Source organism: Rhea americana, unplaced genomic scaffold, assembly GCF_003343005.1.
Source record: "Rhea americana isolate MKP2758 unplaced genomic scaffold, rheAme1 scaffold_41, whole genome shotgun sequence".
In the NCBI taxonomy this organism is placed as follows: Eukaryota; Metazoa; Chordata; class Aves; order Rheiformes; family Rheidae; genus Rhea; species Rhea americana.
In genome coordinates, this window is record NW_028186546.1 from 4524279 (window position 1) to 4548340 (window position 24062).

Sequence of the window (24062 nt, forward strand, 5' to 3'; positions counted from 1 at the left end):
TTGACAGTCTGTAATCTCTTCTGGAATATGCACCCAAAAAAGGGTCAGTAGCCTACAGAATTCTCTTGGAATTTCATCAAATATACTGCTTCTTTCTAATGTTGATGGTGCCTACTAGGGCGATTTCTATCCTTCTTTTAGGAAGCTACATAAATTTGTAAGATAAGTGCACTGCAGTGTTCCCAGCTATTTCTGTAACTGTTTCACTGACAGATTTTAAAGGAGAATGTCAAAGGCTTTTGATTCCAGATCTTATTTGMAATTGTTATTCTTTTTCATCCAGTTCTGAGAGTGGAAAATGAGTCTGTATTAAACATRTAATTGGTTGTCAGATATACATTGTCTAGTATATTTTTCTTATTGCAGTCCAAATTCTTAGTTTAATTTAAGAAACACAGAAAAAGTGTAGTGTGCAAAATTAATTGCTTGAAATGAGGCTATTTTCTGCTTCATTCAATCATAACAATTTACAGGAAGTTTCAAACCAAGAATGTTAGAGTGATGCTTGATTTGTAATCCAAACAATACTCTGAAAAAAATCAAACAGCTTTGTATTTCTGTTGTAAATACAGTGTCCCCAGACCTCCATTCACAATATGGATTATATTATTGTGGCATTAGAACTGGTGTCCTGCATATATGAAATTAATTGAAAATCTTAAATGATGGAGTTAAAGCTTTTATGTTGCTCCCAGGACTCTCAGATGAGACCTTCAGTGAGCCGTGAAGGCTGGAAAYACTTCAGCCTTTACAGACCCTGGGGCAGGCAGGCTGGCCGAGAGGAACAGGAGAGCTGTGTTGCATCTGCTTGCACTGTGCGGAGCTGGGGCTGTGTAGAGGATTTGAGGGTTGCGTGATACCTTACGGAAAGCTGTTGGCTGTAAGGCTGAAACTTTCTGTTATGCTGTGGGGTGGAGTACAGTCCACGGCCCTCAGCTTTGAATTTTTTCTGATCTGTTCTAGTTTTCCAGGAATAATAAGTAGGTTAAAAAGCCCTGAAAATAAGTAGTCTGCTTTCCTAAGGATTTGCATTGTGTGGCTGATTGCAACCTTGGAACCTTGGACTTCGTTTTTTTTGTTGTTGTTGTTGTTTTTTGTTTTTTTTCTCTATTACTGAAGTTACGAATCTGTGTAGTGAGAGGCTGAGCAGTCAAGCAGTTCATCCTCTAGCAGGCTAGGTTTATTAGATCCATACACAACTAAGGAAAATTAAGCAGGAACATGTAGGCTCCAATAACAATTTGTTGGTCGGACGTCTTGAGAGTCTCAGGAACCTGGAGCGGAGGTCTATGTGAATTCAGCTTTAAGTTCAAAGTGTTCACAGGGTCTTCTTTCTGGTCATTTTTTTTAGTCTTCCCTGGTCTTTGAGGCTGGTAATGCCTCTGCTTTCTTCTGTGGATCCTTTTCCTCACTCAGGAATTACATGCCTTTCTGCATCTTACCCATGACACTTTCCTTGGCCTTTTGTTATCCTTAGCTCTTCTRATGAGGGAGTCTGAAGTCACACGTTAGTAACTGCTTTTCTCATTATTTACTGGAGAAGAGAGCAGGTTCAATCATAAGTTACGTATGTTAACTTTTTCTCATGCCAGCTGCAGGCTGCTTGGCTATTTTAAAGCACTCTTTCCTACATATGTTCTTTGCTGTGAAAATAACATGTGGCTGACACTGCAGCTTGTGTCCTTAGTAAGACAAATAGTAAGGACTTTCTTTTCTCCCAGGGCATCTAGTTTAATGAATTTTGGTACGTTATAAGATCTCTTTGATATTTCTAACACCCTGTCAAATAGGGCTGTACAAATATGGCCAGTGTCTTTCAGAATTATTCGTAGGGAACCCTTSCTCCATATGGTCACATTCTTCATTTCTTTAGAAAGTCAGTCTAAGAAAATAAGACCTCCAGCAGATGGTAAGGCCACGATGTAGGACTCTGCACATATACAAGGAACAGATTTGTTGAAAGGAAATAAATGTCTGTTTAATTGCTTTTTCAAATGAGAATTGCACTTTTGGAAGTGAGGAGAAGATGATTAAACAGCTCTGAAAATATGTTAAAAGCATAAGTTGGCAGAACAGAATATCTGTCTTTAATRGTCATTCCCAAACCTGTGCTCTACCTCCATACCCTCCTGCCGCACCCACTGGAAAGGGCTTGCTCAAGCTTTGCAGAATAGCTCTGAATAAATTTTCTTGACATCGAACATAAAATATGGTAAGATCCCAGAAGGAGAGCTATTGCCACAATGTGATTAAGCAACGATTAATCTGTGATGTAAGTGCTGCAAATGAGGCATAGCAGATTGTCTCATCTAGCGTATGTGACATAGAGGTCTAACTTAGATAAGTGATACCTTATTTTCTGAAATCATAGATAATGATTACTGTCCATGTGTTTATTGATTGCCTTGTTTCTAGCTTTTAACCTATTTGCCAACTTATCTGCGTGCTAGACATTTTTAAAATACTAGATACAGAGATGGATGACTTTATTTACCCTTTACTGTAAATGTTTGCTTCCCCCTTCTTAGCAGCAAAGGAATCCACACTATAGTGAAAGCTGACTTTACTCATCTGTTCTTCTCATTAAAACCACCAAAGCATTACAGTTCTGAGTTGAGACGCATAYGGTCACAGATCTTGCTGTCACATCCAAACAGAGACAGGCAGATCTTCCTGGAGACCCCTTGGAGGCAGTAGTGTTTTATGCAGGTGTGAGGGTTCATCTGTGAATGACCAACAGCGCTAAATTTGATCTGTCTCCTCTTCCAGTAAACCTGCCTGCTGCTTGGTTTCGAACAAGAGCTGCTATGTATCACCAGCGGCTGGTGTGAGCTACAGGCAAGGGTTTGTTCTGACCACAAAACTTCATCACCAAGTTAAACGGTGTAAGTGTAGCTGAGCACAAAAGAGCCACAATCTGCTGGTTAAAATAAGGGCCTGAGAGAAGACTTCTACGTTTCAATTTTAGCTCTGTCCCTGGCTCGCCAGGCCCCCTGCATCAAGTATATGGGTCTTCTAAGGCCTGGTTTTTCACCTCGTCTGCGGTGGTGTAGAAGGGGACTCTGGCAGATTTAACCCTGGCCGTTATGTCACCGCCCGTGGAGGAGACTGCTGCTGCCAGTCCTCCTCGCTCCCCCTGAAGACGGGACGGAGCCAGCGCTTGGGTCCCTGCCTCGGCTGGTCTCAGCCGCAGACCGGCAGATCGGCTTTAACCAACCGCGTCTGGAAGCGCTGCRGTCGCTTGTGCGACGAACGCAGATCAGAGCCCCAGTGCTCGCTTCTGAAGGCAGCTACCGGCTTCGGTGTCCTGTGAAGCGTGGCGTGGACATGCTGTGCCTGCCAAATACTGCCCCTTTTTTATGGCTTGTATTCCTCACGCCGTCAGCTTTTTATGACTGGCTACAGTGCGTGAAAACATTTTTAGCGAGATCCTACTGCTGGGTGCGTTTGGAAAAAGGCTACAGCTGAAACGGGGCATCTCCTTCTGCATCCCGTAAAGCGATGAGAGGTCGGTCTCGCTGTGGAAGGATCTCACTTAAGATCTTACGATGGAAGGGAGGGCCGCTGACGCTGCCTTGCGTGCCCCGAGCCCAGGCTGTGGTTTCGGCGAGGCACCCAGGGAACGCCAACGCCTGGCAAGCCGGTTGACCGTACCCTTGGCCTACGAAATATATCCTCCTTAAATCGAATCTGCTAGCTTGTCGAAGCATATTTCTGTAAAGRTTGAGGGGCATTCATTAAAAGCAGTTTAAATGACCTGAATTTAATGCCTTTAGCTATCTCAAGTTCACCAGATTTCTATGGTATTGGATTACAGGATAAAACTGTTCTTTGAGCAAGTTAAGAGGACTGTTACTGTTTAATTAAATTAAAGCGTGTTTTTCAGAATAGAGCTCTCAGCCGGTACTGACATCCTGCAGGATGGAAGGTGTCAGTTTGTTTAATAACTATGTTTGTCAGTCAAAATACAGAGGTTAAAGCATCAGGGTGAGGRGCTGGAGGTCTGGATTCTCCTTCCCACTTTTCCACAGGCATCTAGTGTGATTTACAACTTGCTGAGAAAAGATGAGCTTTTTTGCATTAACATGTCACAAMTTCTGACTATTCTTAACATCCACTGGTGGGAATGACCTGAGGAAGGAGGTTACAGCCCTGTCAGACGTGTTGGCATCATTCTACCTGTTTCCTGTCCTGCTTCTTATRTTTATATTCCAGTTGTGCAGCTTGTGTTTTCAGGATRAGATAGTGAGCAACTTGGTGCAGTRTCTTTATAAGCCAGGTCAGCAAAAGTCTGATTACACCCTTAAAATGGATGAAGACTCACAGATACCAGAAATCTGGGTCCCAAAAAAGAGTGTAAATAAGAAACCATAAATAAGAAAAGTGTCATCAGCCTTTCTGCAGGAAATCTTTGAAAACAAGCAATAACATCCCCCACCCCCAAATAYGCTACTGTTCTGTATTCTGAGAGGCTCAATATACAGTTGAAAGCAATGCAGTGCAATTTGACAGGTRTTTTCTGGCAGAGCAAAGTGAGGTTTAGACCTTAAGCCCTGTTGAACTTCAAGTAAACAATGATGTGTTTTGATTTCAGAGAGCTACAGAAAACTCCCTACCTAGGGTGTTGTGTGCTGGCAATCTCTCGTGTTCCAGGGCATGAGACTGGGGCACAAGTATAAAGCTAAATTTCCAAAAGTGACTGATGTGTTGGGTTCCTAACTCAGGGACATCCGCAGGAGCCTACCTTGCACAATGTACTGAATACCTCTTGCATCGCAATCAGCCTCGTGACRCGATTGATACCCAACAGCACTACTTTGCAAAAATACAGATCTTCAGGTCACGGAAGACCTTCTTGCAGGCCTGAAGACAGTTCCTTCTTGCATTGACAGAATCAGATCCTACTTATTTCTCTACTGAAGGCRTGAAAGTTTGAAATGAAGCCAGAAACTCAAGGGGGAGGAAGGTGAAAGAAGTAGTATATTGCATTTTTTTCCAATATTAGTGGGGGAAACTGAAAGTTGTGTGTGTGAGAGAGAGAGAGGGAGGAGATTTAAAGCTTTAAAATGAAGCAGGAGTTCTTAGAATTAACAGAATGAAAATTAACAAAAATGAAGCAGGAGTTCTTAGAATTAACAAAGAAACTGTTCAGAGCAATGTTTTGAACGCTGCTAGTGCTGCTGCACTTCAGTCCTTCTGATATCTGACAAGCAGTTTAGGGTTATTTAGGTCAAAGCTTAGTGCTAGACATTTCCAATTTATGTGTATTACAAATTCTAGCTGCATGGACTGGACTTCATTTGTCTGTAGTATTATGCTATATATTATAAGAGAAATATATATATTGTACATATGTATTTATAATTTCTATAATGAGAAATGATACCTCATGTTCATAGCCAAGCTTTTTCTCTCRGAATGTTTCTCCTGTAACTGCATTATATCATTCCCTGTTTTGATGCTATTTCTGAGCCACRACGATAAAATCTTCCCTTTGTGTCCAAGTTAGAAGTGATGATTTTTATTTATCCGGTCTTTAATTTCTCTTCACTCTCTCATGCTAGTGATATGTCAGTGGTAAAGAAGTACTATGGTATTTATACAAGTTCTCCTCACAGGGTTAGTCAAAACTGTGAAGTATGTATCCTTACACTTATTTGACTTTAATAGGCCTGGTAGTATTTTTATGTGCAAATTAGATTATACATAAAGCATTTAATTCATTCTCTCAAAAATAAATTCAGTAAGTATGGAGCTAGTGCAAATAGTATAGATTTCCTCAAATTATTGAAAGGGARGGAAGGGAAAGAGGAAATAAATGGAATATTTTTCCCTAGTCCAAAGTCAGGCTGAAATGCAGTGYTTGGCTGTAGCTCTCCCCCCTGCAGGAAGAGCTGGTTGTCAGGAAGGTCTGTGCCTAGAAGTCCACGCTTCAGGAGCACAGTGGGAGAAGCTATAGTGGCTTTCTGCATCGGCTCTGTGTCTTCCTACCTTGCCTTCAGCCTTTCTCAAATACATCTGTTGTGCTTAAAAAAAATCAGTCAGCCTTGCTGGCKTCATCCCAGTAAGGACTCATCTCTTGTCTTGCGCTGGCCGGTTGTAGCTGCCCCACCGGATGACCGGTTCCATCAGTTTCTGGTAAATGAGTCACCCGGACGAGGTGTTGATCACTGAAATGTGAGACTCTTCAGCATCTTGAAAAATTTGGCTCTTTGCCTGGCTCTTTGAGGCCAGCAGAASTTTTACTGCTGTAAAATTCTTGAGAGTCCAGATCAAAACAGTGTGTAGGATAYGCTCAGCTCACATTGGTTTCTCTCAGCCAACACCGAGACTTGCCTTCAGCAGCAATATCTGAACGTTCCCTRAAGTCCCTGGGCCAAATAGCTCGTGTCTGTAATGCAGAAGCCTCAGCACCCCTTAGGAGGGCACCTTTTGCACTCACATTGCTTAYAGCGGTCAAATTTGAGAGCGCATTAGCCATTTCTCTGCACTTGAGCTCCTTCACGTCTCCGCACCGAGCTGTGCAGTGCGGAAAAGGAGGCCTGGGCAGTAGGTATGAAATCAGGAGCATAATAGCAGAGTTGCATCCTACAGCAATGAAACCTRCTCATTCATAGACTAATTCACCATTATCCTCAGATCTCAGGGAGAAGGTCATGCCAGATCCTTAGCTAAGTGCCTTATTCTTCATTTATGTCTGACTTTTCTCTTCTTGTTTTTTCTAGTTTGGCAAATGAAGAAAGCAGACCGCATACGCCAGCCRCACTTGTTTAGGAGTGCTTGTGTGCCGACTCCTCCTCTGCCCGTGTGGTGAAGGTGTTATGTTGCCTAGCACGAGTAGAGCGTTGCACACGCCTGCGACGCAGCTGTAAACAGCGGGGGCTTGCCGGGCTTGGGGTACGTGTGTCTGTGCACAGCCTGCTTTCATGTTTCCGCTCCGCGCTCAAAGCAGAAGTACCAGGCAATGAGGAAAAGAAAGCTGAGAACGTACCCGTGAGCTGATGGCCATCTCAAGCTCCGCTGTATCGGCTTTTCCACTCTCCAGCACTCATATCCATTTTCTACATCATCTTCCATTGTGGCTTTATAGCACGTGGCTCCACGTTCCCCCTAACAACTGGGTGGAGATCATTGATCAGCTTTATGAGCAAGCACAGAGGAAGCGAGAATGGACATACGTTCATAACGCTGTGTCCTGGAAAGACTTTCTTGTGCATCAGTGAATGTGCTATTGAGGCAAATAAGTGTTGTTGTTGGTTTTTTTTTTTTTAATAAAGTTTTGTAGAGTAACGATGCAAAGGCAGACAGGCTTCTCTGAAGCTTTACTGCAACATTTGCTAACAGAAAGCAGGGATGAAGGAATAGGAACACCTCAGCAAAATGAATTTGTTCTGCTTATGCTTCAGCATGCGCTCATGTGGCATTTGACAAGTACAGGAGACTTCAAAGATGATCAGCAAATATAAGCCTAGGCCAATGTAGTCTAAGTAGTCTTAAAAAAAATAATTAAAAAACACCTGTATCATTTTGAGGTAGCTCAGAAAGTGATTTGGTTTTGAGAAGGGCTGACTGCCTGTCAGCTCAACAGCACTAAAAATCAAAGACAGTCCAATGAACTGTCTAAAATTAGATTTGGGTGCCTTGCATTAGGCATCCAATTTGAAACATCTGATCTTTAATCAATTTAAGGGTGGCTGTGGAAATGCTGCAGTGACTAAACCGATGAATGATACACTTGTGTGTGTTTACTTGCTCAGGGAATCCATGAAGATTGGCCTCTACCCTCTCCCCGTTGGGAGTGCTTGCTGTATAAGCCACTGCAGTTTGTCTCTCTCCCCCCGAAGGACGTATGACTCTTACAGTGAGGTGAGGCTGCAATTTGCTATTTTCTTCTGTCCTGATGCCTGAGTTAAACAAAGGGTTATATTAAAGCAATATACAGCCAATGGCAAGGAAATTTATCTTCTTCTTTTCTGTTTCTCAATATGTTGATGTCAGCCATGTCCTTAATGATCTCAATGACYTTGTGCTGGACAAGCCTTCTTCAGGTAGGGCGTGGAGAAAATAACATACCTGCAATGTGGGTGGCTTCAGCCAAAATTCTCATTCATGCATTGCTGGTGGCCCCATCAGGGCAGATCAGCTGGGAGGACAAGGCCTGTAAGTCTATGCCCAGCTACACAAACAAGTTACCAGGAGGCAAGATGGAGTGTGGGTTTACTAGCCAAGTATGTACTCTTCTCCCAGGTCCAGTATGAGTAAYGTGTCCCAGTCTGAAGGAGATGTGCGTGTCCTGCAATACGAATATGGAGGAGAACAGTTTCTGTGGAGCAGCCGATGCGCTGCTAATTTGTACCATCATTCAGCTTGCTGAGCCGTGCCCTACGATTTCTTCCTCATCTCAGGTCAAATGGCACATCCACGTTCACTCGTTCAGCTGTCACCAATTTTCCATGCTTCATGACTGAGTAAAGCCCTGCGTTACTTCTGTAAACACTGAGAAGAAAGGGAACAGTAGTCAGAAGTTCATGGGGTTGTTTTTTTTCCCTTTTTCTCTTAACGTGCCCTATTCCAAGTAACGCCTTGCCGATCTCCTTTCAGGTCCCGATACTGGAACTGCTGAGAGCAGCTGGAGGACAAAGGGCATTTTGATTGTCTCCTGCTGTAGAAGGAAGCCTAACTGTTAATTACAGCGTATTAATTGAAACCRTGTATGCATTTCTGTTAGTTCTGCTAAACTCAACAGTTGTGCCAACGATAAATCTCTCTCAAAACAGGAAATTGTTTCCATTGTGTCTGATTTTTCATGAAAATGTGTGAACCCATAAGAATTCCTTGCATTTCCCTCTTCAGGATATGACATCAGTTATTTTAGCACCCCTAAAAGTGAAATAACTCCCTACTGTGATGACTCCTAGTCAGGCTGCTGTATATCTGATCRCTCCCTCAGTCTGCTGCAAGAAATAAATCAAGCATCTTCCTTCATGCTGAGTGCTGGCACGTCACAGAATTTATCCAGCACTCTACAAAGCAGAAAGAACAGCACAAGCCATAATCTCTCGCCATATCCTGGATAAGCTACCCAGCTTTTGTGTTCTCATACCAGCTCGCCTCAGYGCTCAGTTAGATGGGTCATGTCTACAGTAACTTTACAGATTATAAAAAGTCGGGAAATAGTTTCTGGATTCTTTATAAATACTATAGATCATGGGTATGCTCTGGGGTAGAGTAAAATACTTACGAATAGGAGGAACTGAGGGAAGGCTTGCMTAGCTGCTGAGCAGGGCTGATAGGAATAAAAAGGTTGTTTTTAAACTGTGCAAGTTTCTTATGGAGGGTCAAAAACAGAGAATYGCAGCAAGCAGCCTCCATGCTGCATCATGGCAGGATTGTTCAGGGCATCAGAGCGACTGTTACTTCTCTTGATTTTATAGGATTTCTGTGATRTGTGATGCTTACAAAATGCATGTAAAAGAAATGAGCACCAAGAGGATCTAACTCAGACGAATCCAATTTCTGTGAATATATAGATATCTTGTAGGCTCTTTGTAAAGGAAGAAAGCTTTGGAAGGTCCTGCTCAGAGCAGAGAGTCCTGAAGGAAGATTTTGAGTCACAGTCACACTCAAAAAGCAAAAAAGTTGGCATTAAGGGAGGTGGAAAGCACTACAGGTAGGAAAGAGGGAAGAAAGAGAAGGAAAGCCTTGTGTCTGAGAGGCAAAGTTCCCACCAGAAAGTGACATTGGTCAAAATGCTAACGATGGGTCTGGGTAGGCAGCTCACGAGAGCTCTGACAGACAAATTAACAGAAATCTGCTGCCTGGACCTTCCCAAGGAGGTGCTAAATAAAGTTCATCAGACAGTGACTCCACTTCAGGACTTTGTTTAGGGAGGAGAAGGATTTGGTTCCCATTTTTGTTCCTTGGCTTCAGAAGGAAAACTTAAAAAAAAAAAAACTTTCAAATATTTTCATGAAAATACAAATTTRTTAAGCTACCTGGGGCTGGGAAATCAAACTCTGAGCTTTTTCTGTGTAATAAACTCAAGTATAGGCCTGTCCAGGGGAAATCCTAGGCTTAAATTCCTTCTRAACTCAAAGCAATCTGGAGCAAGTTCAGTGTAGCTATTTGAACTTTACCCCCAGGCTGGCTCTGGCCAGTACAGTAAGTACTGGGGAGGGTGGCCCCATGCAGCCGTAATTCAGATCCCTCCATGTAGCCCATCACCATCGCCTCGAGGAGATAGCGAACATCCATATCTGCTCACATAAAGGGCAGATCTGCTGTAGCACTTCCAGGTGGCTGCAGGACAGGTCCCAAGACCAGAAGAACCCCCTGCAGCAGTGGGACATGGCCTGTCTCCTAAGCTTGCCAGGTAACYCTGCTGTCTCATGAGACATATCCCAAGACATGCAGATGCCCTGCATGAAGAAAAGGCTCCCTGGGAGAAATGACTTCTGTTATACGTTCAGAAGCTCCCTGTCTGTTGCTGGCTCTTTTAGACTCTCCAGAGGAGCACGGCATTTCTGCCATCATTTCCAAGGCACTGTCGAGAGCATCACTTGTTCCATTTGAGTCAAAACTGCTTCCCCGCAGCATCTTAGGCCCTAGTATTTCAAAGATCAGCCTAATTTGCTGCCACCAGGACAAGGCCAGTGGGGTCTGTGAGCTTGGGCACACCTCAGCTGGGCAGGCTAAAGCAGAGGCAGCCAGGCTGGTCTAGCTCTGAAAACTGCCCCTTAGGGCAGCCGTGATTACTTGATCCAGTTGAAACTGAGGGAAGCTGGTACATTGCAGATGGCTTTGGAGCATTCCCACGCTTCATCTCTGTGCTTGAGAAGGACTGGAAGGCTTCCGCCATCTAAGGAGACCTTCCCAGCTTGCGCGATGTGAGCAGCCAGGTTCTCTTTGCCACACCGCACGAGTGGTTGCGTTGCAGACCACTACAGTTCCAGCTTCGTTTGACAAAAGYGCCGGGGAATAAATACAATCACCTTACCCTCTTGCCTGAGAAAAGGAGACAAGGCCTGGTAAGATCTTTTATCAGCTCTACTGAAGCCACCTGAAACGTGGACAAGAATTCTGGCCCAAGGTTCCCCCCCACCACCACCATCAACCTGTGTCTAAAGTCTAGCACAGCCACAGCGGTACGGCTGCTCGCCCGAAAACAGCCCCGCTGGGTTGCTGTGCTGAGCAAGACACCAAGTCTGAGGAGCTTTCCGAAGCCACGTGCACGCCTGGGCCGGTGCTGCGGAGGGCAGCGTCTAGTTGCAGTTGCAGAGCGTGGTGGTTTCRGGTTCTTCTTGCTACACGTAGGCTCGGGGCGTTCAGCTACCCTAGGCCACAGCAGCGACGCCGCACAGGCCGTCCAAGCCTCTTCTCTCCCTCTCTTATTGGCAGTTATTTTTGCCTGTTTTGCCTTTTCCATTGCTAGGGAGCACCGTGCGAAGGCAGGAGCAGCCCCTCTCCTTCAGCCCCCAGTTCACCYGCTTAGAAACCCCCTGCTCTGCGGCTCTGTCGCAGCTCATCCCTGCTGTGCTGCTCTCTTCAGGAGCAAGTCTGGGGCAGAATAAGGAACGTGTGAATTATGTGAAATTTCTATGGTTCTTTTTTTTCCATGTGGAAAAAAACAGATTAGAGAGTCAAAGGTTTGGTGTAACAAGGTAATTATTCATGGGGGGAAATTAATTATAATGAACTAAGTAAGGTGTTAGCAAGTAAGAGGTGGGTTTTTTTCTTCTTTTTTTCCCCCTGTCAGTGCTGCTTAACTAAAAGGAGTGGATGTTTTCTGTGAGTTTTTTTATATGCGTAAAGTATGCAGAGAAGCAGCATATAAAGGTCGGGGGGTGGTCACAGGCCTTTTCCCAGGTGGGTTGGAGAGGTGTAGGCCAAGTGTTTAACTTCCCATCCCTGGGATGATGGATTTTTTTTTCAGGGGTGGGAAAAACAGGGTTTWTATGTTCAGGTTTTCACTGGCTTAGTTATAATATGTGCTCCTTAAGGAGAAGTGTCTTTAGCAAATCAGTGTATTAAATTTTTACTTTTCTTTAAAAAAAAAAATAAAAAAAAAGGTTTGGTGGGACAATATGCRGTTGCTTTGCACTGCCTACGTCAGTGTTTGTGCAGTAGGTTTTTAATCCATTTCTATATCTAGCCCAGCAGTTGTCTATTGGATTCCAAACCACTGCTTTAATTTTTTAACTTCAGTCCGGATTGCAAAGGGCTTTTCACCTGCAAAATATATTGTATCCCATATAAGAGCTGTATTTGTTTATTACTTGGACTGCAGTAACAATATGTGTTGTTGGACAAAACTGGGCTGATTTTTTGCACCGAGGAATTGGCATTCCTCCTCTCCGGCCCTGGAACACTTCTCCTTCCCAAGACCAGACAGAACTCTGGCACACGCAGACCCCCCCCTTACACACGCTAAGACAGAGCAGCATCTTGGAGGTGAGATCAGACACACGGGTTGGCAGTTAGCCGCTTGCTTTTATTTTTTATTTTTTAATTACCGCTATTTTAAAACAGTTTGAATAGTTCGGGACTGCCTTCATTTATTCTGAGGCGCCTTCTGGATTCAGGGTCCAGRTCTACTGTGTAGTGCCCAAATCTCCATGCATGGAGATGAAGTCCAGATGAGCCAGTCTCTCAAGGCTGCTCTGCCTTGGAGTGTGTACGGGGGCTGTATGTGCGGGAGTCCTGTCTGGGGACAGGAGAGGCAGACTGAAGGAGATGGGGCAGATATATTTGTGTTTCAGTGAATATTCGGCAGACCAAAAACGCAAGTCATGCTGATCTAGAGAAGAAAAAGAAAATCTTTTTCATTCTGAAATTTCTTTTTACCAGTGTAGACAAAGGCACAAACCTGGGAAGTAAGCTGCTGAGCAGTCAGCAATTGAATAGACRGTCCATCTTTTAAAACACAAATTTTATTGAATACATGCAAACTAAGCAAAGCTAAGCAGTTATGTCCAGGTCCAAAAAACAAGATCTCACCAATCCGTTGGCCAGACGTCCTGGGAGTCTTGGGAACCTGGAGATGGTTGCTGCAAAGGTCCATGTGGATTCAGCTCCTTTAAGTCCAGGTTTTTCTTTTCTGGTCATCTTTTATTGTCTTTTGAAGGCTTTGAGGCTGGTAACACCTCTGCCATCTTCAGTGGCTGCTTTTCCTAGCTCAGGTGTTCCATTCCTGTCTATTTCCTTCCAAAGACACAGTCCTCGGCTTTCCTTATGCTCTTCTGCTCTGCTTAAGGAGTCTTAAATCACACAAGAGCAGCATCTTCTTATGATGATTTGGGGGTGGGATGTTCAAACACAAGTTACTTATGCTAACTGTCACTCATGCCAACTGCGGGCTGCTTGGCCTACACTCCCCTCCTGGTGGCCCTCTTATAACAGAGGTGGCCATCACACACATCAAGGTCTGGTATGGCATGTGTCCCCACCGCTCAACGCCTAATGGGTTGCAGCCAACAGCGGAGCTCAAAGTTCTTCTTGGTGGCAAACACAGAGGCCAACCCAGTCTTGCCCTTGACTATGGTAGGAGGCGCTTAGCCAGACCTAGTCCTACTAGCTGTTTGTTGATGCAGTGTCTCACCTGCCTCATCCAGTAGCAAGTCGCTATCATGGCAACACACACACAGATCTGCATTATCAGTATTACTACAACAGGATGCAATAACGCATTGAAGATGCCGGTTGCTGTGGGTGACCATCCAAAGAAAATTTCCCACCAGTGGTGTTCTCCCACCCTCTTAATTCGTTCCATTACCTGCTTTATAACATTGCCATCATGATGCACAGTTATTAGGATCTTTTTAGCTTCTGCCTTAGCATTTTCTAATAGCTGTTGTAAATTTGCATGCTCTAACATTTCTTTTACAAGCGACAAATCCATACCAATTGGGGTCGGGGTTATACTATGATATAGGGTATAGTTTCTAATTAGCAATTGACTAGTAAACACAGGCGGCTTATACACAAAATCACAGCCTCTAATAATAGCTACGTTGCAAGCACACATATTAGAGTCATTAAACACAGTCTGGTTATAAATGTCATTAATTACTACATATTTACACATTGTTCTAAAACACACACATCCTTTCCCTACATAAGCTAATGCAGTTTTATTATTACTCTGCGGATTGATCTCGAAATGGCACACCCCCTCCTTGGTATCAAAGCAAACATCGCTCGCCTTAAGGGCATCGTCTTCGCATATGAACCCCAGCCCCTGCTCTAAAATGCAGGCTTCTAAATCGACAGATTGCCATTTATTATCAGACACTCTTGCCCACATTCTGTGGTCCAGGGGGTAGACCACAGATTCGTTTGTGTTAATTCCCAGGGCTACGATCGGGTACACCTTTTCAATGGTGGCATCCGCCACRGTCAGTACGTAGGCGATGACTGCGTTGAGGACTTGGTCGTGGGTGAAGTTCACTAGTCTCCACCACGCTTGGAGCTGGCGCTCTTTCTCCGTGGCTGCATCCCACACAATCTTTCGGATCTCGGTGGGGAGGACTCCGTTGTCGCCGTCTCTCAATATACCTGCAACAACACTCTGCACCCACGTCTGGGCCTGGATACAACTAAGAGCGAGGGATACGTTACTTTGCTCGATTCCCAGTGCTTGCAGCAACACCTGGTGATCTTTCTCACTTATTTGCCCCCAGATAGGCAACACGTCTGACACGAGCCATTGCCCCATTCCTAGGTTGGCTAGTGAYGAATTAATGGGGTTTATAAGGCCTTGCATTCCAGAAGTTACAGCCTCTAATTTATTGGCAAGAACTTCAAAGTTCATGCTGTTGAGTACTCCAAGCCCGGTTCCTCCTCCTCCCAGGGCCATGGASAGCAGGTCACGCTTAGTCCGGACTTCATGGATGGATCGGCTGTGAAGCCAAGCCAACCATCCAGTATAGAGGGTAGATAGGAAGGGGGTACAGTGCGGCCTGACGGATGAAACATTAACTGTGGACAAGGATAGCACCACCTTCTTAAGTGACCGAACAGGCCCAGTTAATAATTCTTGGATGTGATTTTGCTTAACTACATAAGGGCCTATTTTTGAAACAAAGGGGCGCAAGACGGCAATTATAGTAAACTCTTTTTTAAATCCTTCAGGGCCTCCTATTAGCCATCTTCCTCCAAGCTCTGAGGACATCTGTACGCTCAAATTGCCTCGACACCATACCTGAAGATTTATGATTGGGCGGGGACAATGTCCATAGTCTTGATTATACCATGAACCCTCTGCACTTAATTGAGATTTATTAAGTGTTTTGCTCTCACGGATGCAGTTTACTGACACAATCCATTTGTGGCCGTTAGGGGCAGTGATAGTCACACTGGCACCGTTAATTTGCATGGGATCCGTTATACTTTCTTGAGAGTATCTAATTTCTAATTTTACCTGGTTTCCAATTTCAGCATATTGGACTGCGTGCCAGGCCAAAAAATGGCACTTCGGGATCTTAATGGCAGCAAATGAGCGTATTGCGGTGCTAATCTTGAATTTAAATGATAGCCCCACGCTGTTACGGGCCCAAAGGCAGACCACAAAAACTGGCTGGACCAACGTGAAATTGCACCAACAATCCAATTTTTCCATGGCACAGATTTTTTTCTGACTTTTCTTTGTTTTTACTTCAGTTACAGAGATTTGAGTTACCCGCTCATAAGTGGATCCATTAACTACCCTGCATCCTACTTTTATTTCTTGTCCTACCTTTCCCAGCAACTGAGGAAGTCTGTTTGTGCTATCCCAGCTCCATTCGTTTTCCAAGTAAACCTCAGACCCGTGCATAACCACTGTTGACAGGTTTAGGCCTTTGTTAGAATTTAATCCCATGCTTCCCGTGTATTTTATGTGAGCTTGAGACCAGGGCCAGTCTGTGCCAATTTTTGTGTACCTTCTAATTCTGTGCTGGGCTGTGGCCCTTTTGCCAAAGTGTCTTTCTAAGAGGGAACTACTGACTTCTTCTCCAAAGTTTTTGTAATTTAGTTGGGCACATTCCATACTCGGTGCTATACACATACCAGAAATCAAAGCAAATCCTGCAACCACAAATTTGAAAGCATTTTCCCCGTAGTGCAAACAGGGCTGGCGATGCCACGAAGTTCGCCCTTCCCGTCGGTCACAATCTCCTTCCATTTTTCTTTATCTGCAAAACATAAACAAGGCGGGCTCTCCAGCCCCGTTAGTTTCCCTTCCATGCTTTTAATTGTGAAGAATGGAACCACTTTTCCTGCCTTTTCTTCCCCTTTTTTATTTCTACCTGGTACATAGTGGGGCTGGCCTTGTTAACAATCCTAACGGGCCCCATCCATTGGGGTCCCAGCACTTGGTTCTTCTCTCTAACCCCCCGATACATTACCAGGTCGCCCGTGTTCCACTCCATGGGCCGCAGCAATGCTCCCAGTTGCTTATCCATCTTGGGGACACTGGATTCTTGTGCTAAGGCCAGCTGGTGGTATGTGGCTGACACCGTCTTCAACATTTCCTGAATCCACCTGTCTGTCAGCACRCGGGGCTGCAGTTCGTCTGGCGGTTCCCCTCTTTGCCACCAGTGTCCCAGCATCTTTGGGTCTCTTCCAGGAATTAGCTTGTGGGGAGAAATTCCATGAGAAGCAATGGCACCTCGTAACGCCAGAAGGACTAACGGGAGCTTCTGATCCCAGTCTTTCCTTTGCTGGTTTATGAGTTTCCTCAGCGCTGTCTTCAGTGTTTGGTTAGGTCCCTCTGCCAATCCCGGTTTCTGGAAATGTCCTGTGATGTGAAGTTTTTGCTTAATCCCTAAAGCCTGGCACACCCCTTTCGTGACTTCTCCRATGAAGCGTTGGCCATGATCTGAATCAATTTCTTTGGGTACTCCCCATCGGGAGAACACATGCTCTACCAGGATCTTAGCRGTAGCACTGGCTGTGTTGTTTCGAGCTGGAAATGCTTCTACCCACCTGGTGAAATTATCAGTGATCACTAGACAATACTTGTTTCCTTGTGCTGTTTGGGGCAAAGGTCCAATAAACTCCATCTGCAGCTTGCTCCAGGGTCCAGAAATCCTTTGGTGGCCCAGGAGGCCTTTTRTTGTCTTCGCGTCTGGATTGTTGGCTGCACAAGTTAGGCAGTTGCTAACGTACCTCTCCACATCATCCCTCATCTCAGGCCACCATCCAGCACCCTGTAACCTCACTAAGGTTTTGTCTGTTCCCAAATGCCCCTGCTCATGAGCTAGGGCCACCAACTCTGTTCGGACAAGTTCGGGCACAACCCACACCGGGAAGTCTGCACCGTCCCGCCGTGCTAGTATCAGACCTGAGACATCCTTCCACACTTTGCACCCTTTATATTCCCTGCCCTGCATTAAATCTCGGAGGGTTGGGTCTTGTGCTTGCAAGCCTAGCAAGTCCACGCTCTCTCTATTTCTGCCTGGAGCTACTGAAATCGGGCCGTTCTCCGAGGGCTTGCTGGCCTTCCACATCAGGCCTTCTTTAGCTCCTTGCTTTGCTTTAGTATCAGCCTCCTTATTCCATTTTGCCTCCTCGGTTCCCTTCTTGTGGGCTTTGACCTTGATAATCTGGGCCGGGTGGGCCCTTTGTTCGGCCAGCTTTGCGAGGTACAGCAGCTTTTTGGCGTAAGTTACGGGCTTGCCATCTGCGGACTGCATGTCCCTCTCCCTCCAAAGCGGCAGCCACTCCAGCGCTGCCCTCACCACCCAGCCCGAGTCCGAGAATATGGCCAGCGGCTGATCCGCCGGCGTGTTTTCTAGGGCTGCTGTCACCGCCACCAGCTCCGCAGCCTGAATCGAATGCGGCAGGCACTTCCCTTTGACCACTTCGCCCGTCGCCCTGTTCACGGCTGCGTATCCCGTGTAAGGCACTCCCTCCTCGTGGTAATTTGACCCATCTACAAACCAAACAACATAGCCTCTGGCCTTTGCCTCTGACAGGTTAACGCTGCTCTCAAACAAGGGTGCCTGCCGTGGCTTCAGTTCAGCAAGGGGACCACCTTGCTCATCACCTTTTTCTCCACTGATGGTCAACCTGTAGGCTCCTGGAGACAGCTCTTGTGTCTCCGCTGGGACGTCTTTCTGGAGCAAGCTCAGAGTCCAGTTAGCCAGCCTGGGGTAACACACGGGGCCTTCGCTACCCTTCCCTGACAAGAGATACTTCACCGGGGCGTGCGATGTTCGYAACAGCACCGGGGCCGACCCGACCAGGTACTCCCAGTGCTGCAGGGCCCAAATCAAGGCTAAAACTTCTCTTTCRTATTCCGTAAACTGCTGCTCTGTTGGTGTCAAGAGCCGCGACGCGTATGCTACGGGGAGAAGATCAGGGCCGTGGTGTTGGCTAAGCACGGCCCTGAGCCCCTTCCGTGTGCTCTCCAACTGCAACTCATAGGGCCTGTCCACCTGGGGATGTGCCAGCACAGGGGCTTGCACAAGACTCTCCTTTAAGGTTTTAACCGCCTCATCCTGCTCCGGTCCCCATTCCCACGAGGCATCTTTTTTTAGGAGCTTACACAGTGGGGCAGCCTTCTCTGCATAGCCCTCRATAAATTCTCGTGAGAATCTCACGAGAGCCAAAAACGAGCGTAAGGTAGTGACGTCTGCGGGTGCTGAGACCTTCTGTATTAACTCCACCCTTTGCTTCTCCAATGACCGCCCTTCTTCTCCCAGAGTCACCCCTAAATATGACACCTCCTTCCAACACAGTTGGGCCTTTGTTGGGCTAACTTTGAACCCGGTTTTCTGGATTACTTCCAGCACTTCTGCCAGAACCTCCAAATTCTCCTCTTTAGTCCGGGTATGAATGAGGATATCGCTGACACAGGATAACACATTTGCTTTGTGCCTTAGCTTATCCCACATCCTCGTCACGTGCGTGTGGCAGATGGCAGGGGCGTTGTGAAACCCTTGGGGCACCCTAGCGAACGTGTACTGCTGTCCTCGGACAGTGAACGCAAACTTGTACCAGGACTCTGGGTGCAGAGGGATGGCGAAGGACGCACTGCACAGGCTGAGCACCGAGAACCACTTGGCTCCCCGGGAGATGGCTGCCATGACGTCGGGGTATCTGGCCACCACTGATGTTCTCAGAGGGGTGGCTTGGTTGAGGGCACCATARTCAACTGTCAGCCTCCAAGTTTTCCCATCTGCTTTCCGCACGGGCCACACCGGGGCGTTGTTACTGCTCTGTTGCTCAACCAGCACCCCTTGTTCCAGCAGGGCTTTCACCGTGTCCCACAAGCTGTCCTCAGCCTCAGYGGGGTACCGATACTGCTGCTGAGGAGGGGGATCGGGCCCCTTTATCACAATTACGGTGTCTATCTGGCCACAGTCCAGTTTGTTTCTTGCCCAGACCTGTGGGAATTGCTCTGTGACCCGTTTCACGCGGGGTTCCCATTCGGGGTGGACCAGGAGCTCTGGGGCTTTTACTGACATCACTCTGTGACTAGCTGGGATTATCTGTACATCTCCTTGGGGGCAACGTAAAAGCGTTTGATTTGCCAGGTCAGCCACCACTCCCATCTTTGTAAGTGAGGAGATGGCTAAAATTCCTGGCTTTCCTTTCATTTCCATTTTACCAAATTTTTCTGACCCCTTGGCAGTGCCAATTTCAAATGGTATGGGCCCGGTAAATGGCACTGAGGATTTTTGGCCGTTTGATCTGTTTATGTCAATAATTTCACACGTTTGGAAGAGCCCAGTTTCACCAGGGGCCATATCCAGAATTGAATAAGAGGCACCAGTATCAATTAACATCACTTGTCCAAGCACCCCTCCTCCAATAGTTATATCAACTATCAGGCGCCCCCACGAATCGGTCTTAATCGGTGCCACAAAAAGGGGCGATGCAGGTGCCTGGCAGCCCTATTGCTGAGCCTTAGACCCCGGGTCTATGGGGTTTGAGCTGCTGTGCTTTTTGGCTTCATGCAGCGCCAGCTTTCGAAAGAGCTCAGCATCTGGCAAGCCATCGATGTCTTCTTGCTTCTCATATTTTATCAGGCGTTTCCTCAGCTCAGCCCTCCAAGGATTGGACTTTTGAAATCTCAGCCCCTGCTGGTTTTCCTTCCCTGAACTGCTCTTGCCCTCAGGATCTTTCCGGTTGTCTCCTTGCATTTTCCTCACCCCCGCGTTTTGGAAGGACATGGCTGCAGACTTCCCTTTCTTCCCCCCCAGCATGTACCCCGGGAACGCTTGTTTTTGCAACTCAAAATTCTGGGTAAGGATCTGCTCTAGCTCAGACAGCGGTTTCCTCGCTGCATCACCTCCCGCTATCACCCGCAAGGGGGGGGTTAACCCGACCACCAGCGGCTCCTTGAATTCGGGTCTGTCAAAGTCAAGGGGGGAGTCCTTCGACCCGGGCAGCCCTGCTATCTGGTACAACATCTTCTTCCTGTTAACGTACGCGTCCGGCCTTTCCTCTGGGTTTTGCTTCTCCTGGTGGAACAACACTAAGGGGTTAACCTCTGGGAAAAACACCTTCAGCACCGCAGACTGAACGTCTCCGATGTCCTGCACGTTCCCCATCTGCACATCGCCCGGCAGCGCCGCAAAGTCATCCGGTTTCATGCACTTTCTCACTACGTCTATCAGATCACTGACCGAACTGCCGCTCTGACACCTCGGCAGCCTCTGGGCTCTGGACAGCCAGTTCACGGCCGTCTCCTTTGTCAGAGGTCCCAGCATCTTCCCCACCGTCTTTAGCTGCTCAGGGGTGAACCACAGCAGGGCCCTGTTAGTATCTATGGGTTGGAGCGGGACGTGGGCGGTCGGCTCCTCGGCCGGGCTCTTTTTAGTTTTAGCAGCCTCCACGTCTGTTCCCTGCAGCTGACACATCTCCTCCCTCAGGGGGGCATAAGGAGAAGGTCTCGTGGGACTATTTGCTCCCCACACATCATCCTCATAGTCGTAGTGCGGCGGGTGTTGGTCCAAGCTGTCCTCACTGTCACCGTTACCAAACCTCGTCCTTTTCCCCTGGATCGCGGCTACAATGCCCCGAGACACCCCCAGCTCTGCCTGCAGCTCCTGGATCTTAGCATGACACACCTTGTGGTCAGGACCTGTGCCACGGTCCCGCTGCACGTCCTGCAGGACCGCCCGGACCGCGCTCTGCGCGTCATGCGTCTCGCCTATCCATTTGCCAACCTCCTTCTCTAACTCCTCCGTCTTCAGCTTTTCATAGCCCAGTTTGTTCTCTAGCCGGGTTATTTCCACCGCGCTCCTCAGAGAGTCACCGCACAAGCCCTGCACCTCTGCCCGCAAGTTGTCCACTTGCATTTTGAGCTCGCCCTTGGCCTGTTCCAGTGTTTGCACACTCTCAAGTGCCTCCTTAAGCAATTTGGACAACTCCCTGCCCACCATCAGCAAGCCTTGCAGTGCAGCTCGTTTCTTACACTTATTTGTGGGCTTGGGCTTTTTCGATTCCTCTGACCAGCTCTCCCACTGCTGACATAGCTGCTGGTASGCCTCCGGTCCCTGGAAAGCTCCCGGGGACCAAATAGGAGGGAGACACTTCTGGAGCACAAATTGCTCCAGCTTCCAGTTACTGACAATATCAGTCATCATAGCAAGGGGCGAGATCAAACGATGCTGCCTCAAAGCAAAGATATCATAACACCAGCACCTCCGTCCCACCCCCAAAGGAAGGCTGCAGCCCTTTAATCTTCCCAGAAGAGCTTGTCTACCTCAGCGTGCTCAACTTTCAGCAGCTCGCCCAGGGATGCCAAACCTTTGGGCAGTGTAAAACCTGGGCGGCAGGCAGCCGAGCCGGCAGCACCTGAGATGACGGTCTGTCTGTCCGACAAGCTCCTGGGGGTACGCGCACAAGTGAGCAAGGCGAAGCAGAGGTTTGTAGGCCCCCAACAAGAAGATCTCACCAATCCGTTGGCCAGACGTCCTGGGAGTCTCGGGAACCTGGAGAGGGTCGCTGCGGAAGTCCGCGTGGATTCGGCACCTTTAGGTTCAAGGTGTTAACAGGGTCTTTGTCCCCGGCACCTTTTATAGCCCTCGCAGGTCTTTGCCTGAGGCTGATAACGCCGCTGTTTACTCCCTCGGTGGCTCTTCCCCCCTCAGGTGCTACATTCCTTCCCGTATCTYCCCAAGGCCACTTTCCCTGCCCATCCTTATCCTCTTCTGGGCTGATTAGGGAGCCTGACACCRCACGAGAGCAGCTGCCTTTCTCATTAGTTATTAGTCCCATGCTAAGCCCCGCTCGTGCCGAGTGCCCGGCTCGGCCTGAAGGGGGAGAGCTGGAAGTGTCCCAGCCGCCCCGGCCCGCCGGCACCCCCGAATCCCCCCCGTCAGGAAAATTCACGTAGTTCAGGTTCGGATTCGTTGCGGCTTTGGACTTCAGGAGCTGCACTCGTGCCTCAGACAGCAGCTCGCCAGCCGCCACCTCGGAAGGTGCAAAGTTGTGCCCGGCCCAATCTGGGTCAGACCGTGGCAGCCGCCGGCGGTCGAGACCCCGGTGGTGCACGGGCTCGGGAGCAGCTGTACACCTGCACCTGCGGAGGCAAGCGCGGCCTCCCAGCCTTGCCCCCTAAACCACATTTTTAGTTGAGAGCACTTTAGAAACCTCCACGGTTGCTTTTTCTTCCTTTTCTTTTTTCTTTTCCTCCTTTTTTTTTTTTTTTTTTTTGATATTATTACAAAGAAAAAAGGTCTCACTCCTCCCGTTATGTGCCCGTGCTGTCAGTCTGAGCGCAGCTTTTCCCCACTTCTCCGCAAAGCCGCGACTTTTGCGCGGAATAAACTCACCTAAAAAAGACTAATCGCAGTAACTTCAAGCTGTCAGGTAAGAGCCAGCGGGATTTTCTTTTTCTGTCAAAAGGATGCAACATGGAAATTGATAGAATCACACCGGAAAACTGCGCTGCAGCTCAGGGCGCCGTTGCCCCCGCGTCTGCTCGGCCTCCGCGGAGTTTCCGCGCGGAGAGGGGCCGCTTCGCCCCTCGCCCCCCGCCGTTCTGCGCGGTATCGGCCCGCGGGAACGGGCAGAGCGGCTCGCGGACGCGGCCCGCCGAGGATAAAGGCGGGTTTCAAACCCTCAGAGGGGACACAGACGCCCCTTTTTGGCCGGACATCCCTCATTTGATCCCTTTTGAATTCTCACTGCCCTCTCCCTCCCCAAAAAAGCCAAGATTTCCTTCCAAAACCGGGCAATTCCCTGCAGACCTGGTGTGTTGGGTGCTGAGGCTCCTCGGTGCCTGGGGCCGCCCAGAGCCGTGCAGATGGGCACAAAGGCAATTTTTACCCACGAGCGTGAGCCCAGCAGCTCCCGAGAGGGTGCTCCCGCCCTCCGTATCTGTATCGCCTCGGTTTCCCCCAGATCCTGAGTGCTCCATAGCAGAAAACTAACTCGGGGTCTGGACTCCTCACCAGAGCACCCGTGCAGCCTCCCGGAGCAGCCCTCCCCGATCCTTAATTTTACGATGTTTTCGTTCTCTCGGGATTTGCATATCTGCATTTTCGGATGCTCAGGAGCATCCCGGGGCCTCGTCCCGCACAGACCCAGGCGGACCGCGTCCCCGGGGGGGCCCGACCCGCTGTGCCGCGCGCCGGCTCCTTTCCAGCCCTCTGCATTTGGAGCCAAGCCTGGCCAGCGCCTCTGCAGCAAAAAGGGGAATTTCACGGCGACTGAAATGCAGCTGGGAAGGGGGGGGGCTGCACGGTGACCCCCGTTTTTTTTCCTCCCCAACACTTTGCTCCAACCCCGCCAGCAGATGCTTTGTTATGAGAAACTGGAAAAAAGGGGGGAAATAAAGTCTGAAGCGTAACGAAGCTGGCGAGACGGCAGGCAGCGGGCGGACACCCCACCTCGGCCCGGCCGCCGCTCGCCGTCGGGGGCTGGCGGCTCGGGGCCCGCTCGYGTCGGCGGGCAGATGGGTTCGTCCCGCACCCGGCTGTTCTCCTCCCAGGCGAGCAACCCCAAACAACGCGGGGAAGGTGCAAACGGCAGCTGGGGGGGCCGGCGGCTTTCCCACGGGTTATCGACCAGCCGCCAGACGAAAAGGGTCCCGCTTCCAAAATATTTTCTTGCAGGAGCAGCCCTGG

General features: G+C 48.1%; 3 protein-coding genes and 1 long non-coding RNA gene across 4 annotated transcripts; 1 reads left to right on the forward strand and 3 right to left on the reverse strand.

The window, feature by feature from the left end:
- Nucleotides 1–6728: 6728 nt before the first annotated feature.
- Nucleotides 6729–8781, forward strand: LOC146590403 (uncharacterized). Its single transcript, XR_014897022.1, has 4 exons — nt 6729–6897; nt 7758–7866; nt 7999–8160; nt 8248–8781. It is a non-coding gene; the product is annotated as an uncharacterized LOC146590403 (long non-coding RNA).
- A 4753-nt stretch (nt 8782–13534) lies between these two features.
- LOC146590404 (uncharacterized) lies at nt 13535–16159 on the reverse strand. The gene has a single exon (XM_085314617.1). The coding sequence runs from the start codon at nt 16157–16159 to the stop codon at nt 13535–13537; it is 2625 nt and encodes an 874-aa protein (XP_085170743.1).
- Nucleotides 16160–16205: 46 nt separating this feature from the next.
- On the reverse strand, nt 16206–19730 carry LOC146590405 (protein NYNRIN-like). Its single transcript, XM_085314605.1, has one exon. The coding sequence runs from the start codon at nt 19728–19730 to the stop codon at nt 16206–16208; it is 3525 nt and encodes a 1174-aa protein (XP_085170731.1).
- A 147-nt stretch (nt 19731–19877) lies between these two features.
- On the reverse strand, nt 19878–21575 carry LOC146590406 (uncharacterized). The gene has a single exon (XM_085314619.1). It carries the CDS (start codon nt 21573–21575, stop codon nt 19878–19880), a length of 1698 nt encoding a protein of 565 aa, XP_085170745.1.
- Between the last annotated feature and the right edge of the window lie 2487 nt (nt 21576–24062).